This window comes from Myripristis murdjan, chromosome 1, assembly GCF_902150065.1.
Source record: "Myripristis murdjan chromosome 1, fMyrMur1.1, whole genome shotgun sequence".
Classification (NCBI taxonomy): domain Eukaryota; kingdom Metazoa; phylum Chordata; class Actinopteri; order Holocentriformes; family Holocentridae; genus Myripristis; species Myripristis murdjan.
The window spans coordinates 28,862,690-28,870,788 of NC_043980.1; the positions used below are offsets into that span (position 1 = coordinate 28,862,690).

General features: G+C 45.9%; 1 protein-coding gene across 1 annotated transcript; it reads right to left on the reverse strand.

Annotated features, from left to right (window-relative positions):
- Positions 1-230: 230 nt before the first annotated feature.
- LOC115360079 (transitional endoplasmic reticulum ATPase) lies at positions 231-7,759 on the reverse strand. Its single transcript, XM_030053136.1, has 18 exons — positions 7,408-7,759; positions 6,888-6,999; positions 6,626-6,798; positions 6,352-6,494; positions 5,963-6,093; positions 4,937-5,068; positions 4,713-4,815; positions 4,370-4,503; positions 3,950-4,085; positions 3,735-3,847; positions 3,342-3,506; positions 2,603-2,725; positions 2,269-2,481; positions 1,948-2,126; positions 1,663-1,792; positions 1,181-1,339; positions 677-828; positions 231-596 (listed from the first exon to the last, which is right to left on the reverse strand). The coding sequence occupies exons 1-18, from the start codon at positions 7,428-7,430 to the stop codon at positions 497-499; spliced, it is 2,421 nt and encodes an 806-aa protein (XP_029908996.1). The 5' UTR covers positions 7,431-7,759; the 3' UTR covers positions 231-496.
- Positions 7,760-8,099: the final 340 nt, after the last annotated feature.

Genomic DNA, 8,099 nt, shown 5'->3' on the forward strand with positions numbered 1-8,099 from the left:
TACCAATGCAGGATACACAGTGCTTTTCATATTGAATGCATACTTGGGTTTTTATGGAGGCACACACATCCTTTATTCATACAAAAAATAGCATTTGCCATTACATGATGAGCCACATAACAGTTATTATTGTAACGGATGTCATACAAACCTCTCATCATATTTTTATTACACACACACACACACACACACACACACACACACACACACACACACACACACACATACACACTTATACAAGTTTAATACAACAAGCTATGCAGCTTACAGTTCAGCTTTGCAGGATAGAAATATAGAACTTAGTGCAACTGTGTTACATATTTAATGCTTTTTTTTTTACTCCAAAATTTTAAATATGACTAGAGCAGAATAGCCATAAATGTTTTCTCTTTCACTGTTCCTTTGCCTCCTGTGTTTTTCTACACACTATCTGTTTCCATTTGTTCAAGCAGGGCGGACGCAGCTGGGCAACGGGGATCTTGACTGTAAGTTTTTGTCACTGATAGAGATCATCCTCGCCTTCATCTCTGTAGAGGTTTGATCCGCCCGCTCCAGGACCTGACCCCTGACCTCCAGACTGGGAACCAGAAGGAAACCTAAATAGAGAGAGAAACTAGATGAGACTGACTACATTTTCAGCGGTGAGTTACTTCTATAAATGTGTTTGTGTACATACCTAAAGTTTCCGAAACCTCGGCTCTGCTGCAGAGTCTGAGCAAACATCTCATACTTGCGGATGTCATTATCGCTCACGGAGCGGCGAGCAAATCGCATGGCCTCTTCAAAGTGATCCCTCCTGATCTCTGGGACTGGATCATAGTCTTCATCCTGTGGACCGAGACCAAAATGATGTGAACTCATTGTGGAAACATATGGATGTGTGTGTGTGTGTGTGTGTGTGTGTGTTCCCTGTCCAAAGGCTGAAAGTTACAGAACACCCAGCCGCCCTTTAGGGAACTGTTTTATCTTCCACAGTCTTTTTCTGTACCAAGCACACACAGCCTGGTACCGGTTCAAGGAGTGGAATGTATGTGTGTGTTTGTGTGTGTGTGTGTGTCTCAGGGAGAGAGAGACAGACAGAGGGAGCCCAAAACGGCGTCCCATTTTTTATACTGTATGGCATATATACACAGGGATGCAGTGTAGTATCAGTAGCAGCAGAGGGAGCCGGCTGTCTGACCATGGGTATGCCCGGTCTGCTCTGCCTCTGGCGCTCAGCCTTGATCTCTGCCTCGATGGCCTCACGGATGGCGAGCTTGCAGGCGCGCTGGCAGATCTCTGTCAGGTCGGCTCCAGAGAATCCCTCCGTTATGCCAGACAGGTACTCCAGATCCACATCCTGCAGGGAGTCAAAGAGAGGAGGAGAGGAAAGAGGGCAGTGTGATGTGTTGCTGTGGAAAGTGGTGCTGCAGGACGGTGTGTGTGTTTCTGTTACAAAGGCTGGGAGTTAATGAACACAATGTCTCTTTTAAGGACTGTTGGATATTAAGCACACACTGCTTATTTCAGCCTCTGAGGAGTTGAATCTGCTTATGGACACGGACAGAACAACTTTACATCTTCTGTTCTTACTATTAAATGCAGGAAAGAGGGATGGAGGGACACAGAGAAATTGGTCTTTATCTGCATGTGCATGTCTTTTTGTGTGTATGTATCACTGACGCGTGCAACAGGAGACTTGCGCAGGTTGGCATTTAGGATTGCCGTGCGTGAGGGCTTGTCCGGGAGGGGGATGTAGATGAGCTGGTCCAAACGGCCCGGACGCAGGATGGCAGGGTCTATGATGTCTGGTCTGTTTGGACAAGATGGCAGAGGAAAAGTGAGATGAAGAGGACCGTGCACTGGCTGCACTGGAAACTTGTGTCTATTATTTCATCTGAATCGGAAAGACAACAGTTTCACTTCCCCAAAATGTGTTGTGTCCCTTTAACATTCCCCCGTGCACACCTGTTTGTGGCACCTATGATAAAAACATTCTTCTTGTTGGTCATGCCATCCATCTCTGTGAGTATCTGGTTGATGACTCTGTCGGCCGCCCCTCCTGCGTCTCCAGCCCCGCCCCCTCTGGATTTGGCAATGGAGTCTAGCTCGTCAAAGAACAAGATGCAGGGGGCCGCCTGCCTGGCCTGAGGAGGAGGACAAGAGGTCAGGTGGAAAACATACCATGAGCAGCAGATGAGAAGATAAATCCACTTTACCACCTAACTTTTGCCCACAACTCTCAGAGCCTGTCTATTACAATCCTTTGTTTAATTCCTCCATGCTAACCTTATCAAACACATCTCTGACATTGGCCTCTGACTCTCCAAACCACATGGTGAGCATTTCAGGTCCTTTAATGGAAACAAAGTTTGCTTGGCACTCGTTGGCAATGGCCTTAGCCAGCAGGGTCTTCCCACAACCTGGGGGGCCATAGAACAACACTCCCCGGGACGGGGTCATCCCAAACTTCAGGAACTTATCTGGATACTCGACTGGGTACTGGGGAGAGCAAGACAAAGATTCACGGATTGTCAATGAGTCTTGAGTTTGTGGTCATGTGAAGAGGAAGTGGCTTATGTGCTGCCATGCTGGTATGCATGTTTGTCGGCGCTTCTTCCACCTGCACAAGCTCCTGCAGCTCTCTCTTGACCTCCGACAGTCCTCCGATGTCGTCCCAGCTGACCTGAGGTACCTCTGCTGTGGTCTCTCTCAGAGCTGAGGGGTTACTCTGTCCTAGTGCCCACTGAGGGAGTGATAAGGGAGAGAAAAGGAAAGGAAATGCATCCTCCTTCATTCATTATTTTTTTTAAAAATACAGACAGGTGACAAATTGAAGGAAAAATCAGATTGAATGAGTGGAGACACAAAGGAAGTGTAACAAAGCTTCACTGAATGGTTTGATGAGAATGGAAATGATGAAAATCACGATGCTATGACCTTCACAGTCACCACATCTCGTCCCAGGCGAAAACCTGTCGGAGATTTTGGATTGATGTGTTAGGCAGTGCTCTCCACCACCATCATCAAAACATCAAATAAAGGAATATCTTTTGGGAGAATGGTGCTCCATACCTCCAATAGATTTCCAGAAACTTTGAGAGTCTATGCCAAGTAGCACTGAAGCTGCACTGGCAACTTGTGGTGGTACCACACTCTAATAAGACCCTAGATGTTGTTTTTTCCTTTAATTTGCCTCCTATCTTTATTTCTAATGTGTATAGGCTGTAGTCCAATGAGTGCAACAGGACACACAGCTGTCATTTTAGGGACTTTTTGCACCATGTATTTTACTTAACGCTCAGTCCCAATAACCAAGAACTTGTGTATGTGTGTGTGCATGTGTGTGTGCATGCATTTACTTTGAAGTCATCCATGGTGACAGCCAATGAGTTGAGCAGGTCAGCATCGATGGAGTCGTCCTCTAAGTCTATGAGAGTCATCTTCTTGCGGATGGCTTGCAGAGCAGCTTCTGAGCACAGGGCAGCTAGGTCGGCCCCCACATGGCCGTGGGTCTCTGCCGCGATCTGGGATACATGGAGAAACATAAATATTGAAATGAGTGTACACACAGCACACATGCATGTCAGGATTGTGCATATGACAAATTCTCATGTAACGGGGATCTGTGGCTTACTGTGTGCCAGTCTAGAGGATCTATAACATAAAGACCTTGAGAGTCCCTGATTTAAAAGATTACCACAGAAGTTAAACATTGTGTTTGGCTTGGCTCCTCCTCTCCTCCGCTGCCTCACCCTCTCCAGGTCCACATCTTCGGCCAGTTTCATGTTTTTCGTGTGGATCTGCAGGACTTCCAGTCTGCCAGTTGAATCTGGGATTCCAATGTCTATCTCACGGTCGAACCTGCCTGGATAACGACACTACACATGCAGTCACCATGTTTGTGTGTGTGCTTGTATGTGCGTGCATGCGTGTGTGACTTGGTACATGAGTGTTCGGCTGCCCTAACCAAAGCGTCTTAGAGCAGGATCCACGCTGTTGGGTCGGTTTGTGGCTCCCATGACAACAACATGAGCTCTTTGCTTGAGGCCATCCATCAGAGTCAGGAGCTGGGAAACTATCCGCCTCTCCACCTCACCGTGTGTCTGTACACACAAACACATACACACACAGTCACACACATTCATTTGACAGCATACACAGGAAATACACAAGTATAAAAGGAGGGAGTCATCAGCCAGATCTCACTTCATATTCCTGAGAGGCAGTTCAGTCTCCGCACACAAGTCTACCCTCATCTGACAAGATTAGACTGTTCACACACTTAATACTATAAATGTGACACAGTTATCATATAGTGTGTTCAAAACAATACAGCACCAACGGGCAAATTCTCCCTTTTCTCTGCAACTTGTTCTCTGTCCTTTACCTTCTCTCTCTTGGGTGCAATGGCGTCCAGCTCATCAATAAAGATGATGGCTGGGGCGTTTTTCTCTGCTTCTTCAAAAGCTTTCCTCAGGTTGCTCTCTGACTCTCCTGCCAGCTTACTCATGATCTCGGGACCTTGGCGGGGAGAAGTGCACAACATGAGAAAAAACATTTACACTGTACAGTTCAATATGAAAAGCAATTAGAAAATGAAAATTTCACTCTCATCTATGGACTTAAGTCTACAGATTGTCTTTAGATGTCTTCAGTTTCACTCATTCCATCAGAGCAGGCCTCAACTAGTTTCACGAATATGCTATTGTGTACAAACCAGAGGGCCTCACCATTGATAAGGAAGAAGAAGGCACCAGTTTCGTTGGCCACAGCCCGGGCCACAAGGGTTTTTCCAGTGCCTGGGGGGCCATATAGCAGGATTCCCCTTGGAGGCTGAGGGACAGGAGAGAGAGGGATGGGGAGAGACCAGATTGGTGACGGCACATTAATTGAACGATTGTTATGTGAGAATGGATGGACACAAGACTGGCAGATGGACGGATCTGTGAGTCACCTTAACTCCGATAGCCTTGAAGAGGGCAGGGTGTCTGAGAGGCAGCTCCACCATCTCTTTGATCTGGGCCAGCTGCTTTCGACAACCTCCGATGTCATCATAGCCGATGTCATTAAGACTCTCCTCTTCATCCTATCTCAGGACAAACCAGCAAAAAATGTGTGGCTAAAAATATGCAAACAGTGGATGGGTTCCACCTCATGATAGCCAAAACAGGATGAGTGAAGAGGAAGAATATTAATTGTTTCTAATTCCAGTTTCTTTTGCAACATGCTCATGGCACAGTGAGAATTTGCATTAATACGTGGACCCATTCTTTCTTGTGTCTTGTGTCTGCTGGTGGTGGTGTCATGGTGTGGTGATTTTTTCTTGGCACATATTAGGCTCACATTACCAAATGGGCATTGTTTGAATGCTGATTAGCCTACCTAAGACTTATTGCTGACCAAGAGAGCATCCCTTCATGCCCTCTTTGTACTCTGTCTCAAAAGGATTTCTTCAGAAAAGATAATGCACCAGCACCTCGGGACAAATCAGGTTCCAGGAACATGACAGTGACTTTGGTTTACTTCAATAGCCTCCATAGTACCTAGATCTCAACCCAACAGAGCATCTTTGGGATGAGATATAAGAGGATGTTCACAGTATGAATAACACTGCTGAAATCAACAGAAACTGTATCAAGTCAGTTTTGACTGAGATCACTCTGGAACCTTTCCAGCATTTTGTTTCATCCAGGCCACAGAGAATTCAAGGTGTTCTTCAGGCAAAGGGAGGCCCTACCCACTACTAGCTTGATTTGCCCAAAAAGTGGCCACTGAGTGCATTGAAACTGACAATATGTTCCTCATAAAGTTGTCTAAACTGCTTGGGACTGATGATTCCCAGCATAGGAGTCCCACTAAAGATTGCTTTGAACTACAGATTGCTTTGAACTACCTGGCCCCTTGTTGACTAACCTGCCTGGTGCACAAATGACCTAATGAATCTGTTCTCTCACAACACATCCATCTGTCACTCACTGACCTCTCTTTTGATTGGCTCTCCTTCACAGTGGATGATGGTGTCTGGGGCAACAATGCAGTGAGGGGTAGGGTCAGTTTCCACCACCTTGAATTCCACCGCTCGCATGCCCCCTCGCACCAGGAAGATGTCACCTGGCAACACAGATGACAAGCCACTAATACAGGAGGCTTAGACATCCAGTCATGTTCAGGATACAACTGCATTAGTGATGGAGCTTTTCTGCATGCCATTAAACCAAAAATAGTGGCATTTTTCCAGTGATAAAATGAGCAAAGGTTGGTTTTCTTTGTCTTATCTGATAATCATTAGGCCTTACTGGAGCATACTCTGAATAAAGCTGCTTTATTATGGAATGATGAAGCATTTCTGTGGCTGAGCTGTTGGAGTACCTTTGTGTACAGGTCGGTAAGCCTCCAGGAAGTACGGTTTGAGGAAGACCTCGAAGAGGTTCCCTGTCAGACCCACAATGGTGTCATCTATAGGGAGGACATGGATCCGCTTCCCATACTTCACATCAGGACAGGCATGGATACTGCAGTATCACACATGTAAAACACATAGGGACACATATTTAATACTTGGTTTAAGGTTCTACAGTTGTGGATAGACACACCAGCAGCTATCAACTGATTATTCTTGATTATTTTACATGATGAGCTCAACCTGATGATATCACCAAGCCGGACACGCAAGTTGTTGCGTATCACACGGTTCATGCGGATCCGCTCATCTGCACAGCTGTCATCAGTCAGAACGATGCACACTGTTTGGCGACGCTTCCGCCCCCGCAACACCACTGTGTCCCCCCGGAAGAGTTGCAGCTCCTCCGTCTTATTCTGGTAGGGACACACACAGAGACATGAACACACTCATTTTAGGACAAATTCAAACATGAGAGGAGTACATCTCGCACACAAACACACACCTGGGATAAGCTGACAATGCTGTTGTCTTCATTTAGAGCTTCATCCACAATAAGTCTGTTGGGCCTGTGTTTCTGCTTCAGGATAGCAGTCGAGAAATCTTCTCCCTTTGGACTTACAAACAAGAGCCACAATATGACACTCAAGTTTATCCACATCTAGATCTGATTTCCTCATGTGACCCCGGTCTGTATTTAGACCTTGTTTTGCTCTGCACATAGCAACGATCAGAATTTGTCACTGGGACAAATATATTTTAAACAGTTAGTTTACATTACCTACAATTTGGTGTGACTGAAAAAAATTAGGTGTGATTGTAACTTGACATTATCATCAAATCAAGATACAATTTGCACAATTTATTAAAAATACTAAAATTAAGATACCATGTTCCATCTCCAGCCATCTACAAAATGTACATGTTGGCATATGCATGAGGAAGCATGCACGCATATACTCTCTCTCACACACACAAACACACGTACATACACACACACAGGCATGCACAGCCGTTGTACTCACTCCGTCCCTCCTGAGGCAGGCATGTCGACTCTCCTTTGCGCCTTTCCAACAGCTCCAGGGGTTCGAGCTAATTTGGACTCTTCTGGTCCAAATAATCTGGTTTCTACACAGTCTGGATCTTGTAGCTCACTACCGTCTGCAGTTGTTCACAGAGGTGTAGCAGCTCTTGCACTGTATAATTTTCTCAGACCTGTGACAGAGGTTTCAGGTTCTGTCTGATCTCAGCTACCCTGCTGTGCCTTGTTGTTAACTGGAGCCCAGGAGGCTTCTACCTGGTTCTTTGAAACACCATGTCTGTGGATCCTGCAGCCTGTCTGTTTGTCTGTGTGGGTATAAATATAACCATCTGCTTCTGTGTCTTATTTACCACCAACACCACCACCCCGCCTCCACACAAACACACACACACACACACACACACACACGCACACACACACACACAGATACTGTACAGTCTAAGCCACTTACCCTGGAGAGCGTCCCAGTACAGATATAGTACGATACCTCCCCCTCCCCCTGCAGCTATCCCGCACACGTAAGCACAACCCTGTAGCTGGTTATGAAGAATAGTTCCCGACTTACCTGTTGTGCAATACTTACGGGTAAGAATATACACTGTAGAGAAAATTTTCCTGAAGAATATAGAAAATGTTGAGGTCATTGTTGTAACCGCTAAGTTCTGATTTGTCTCT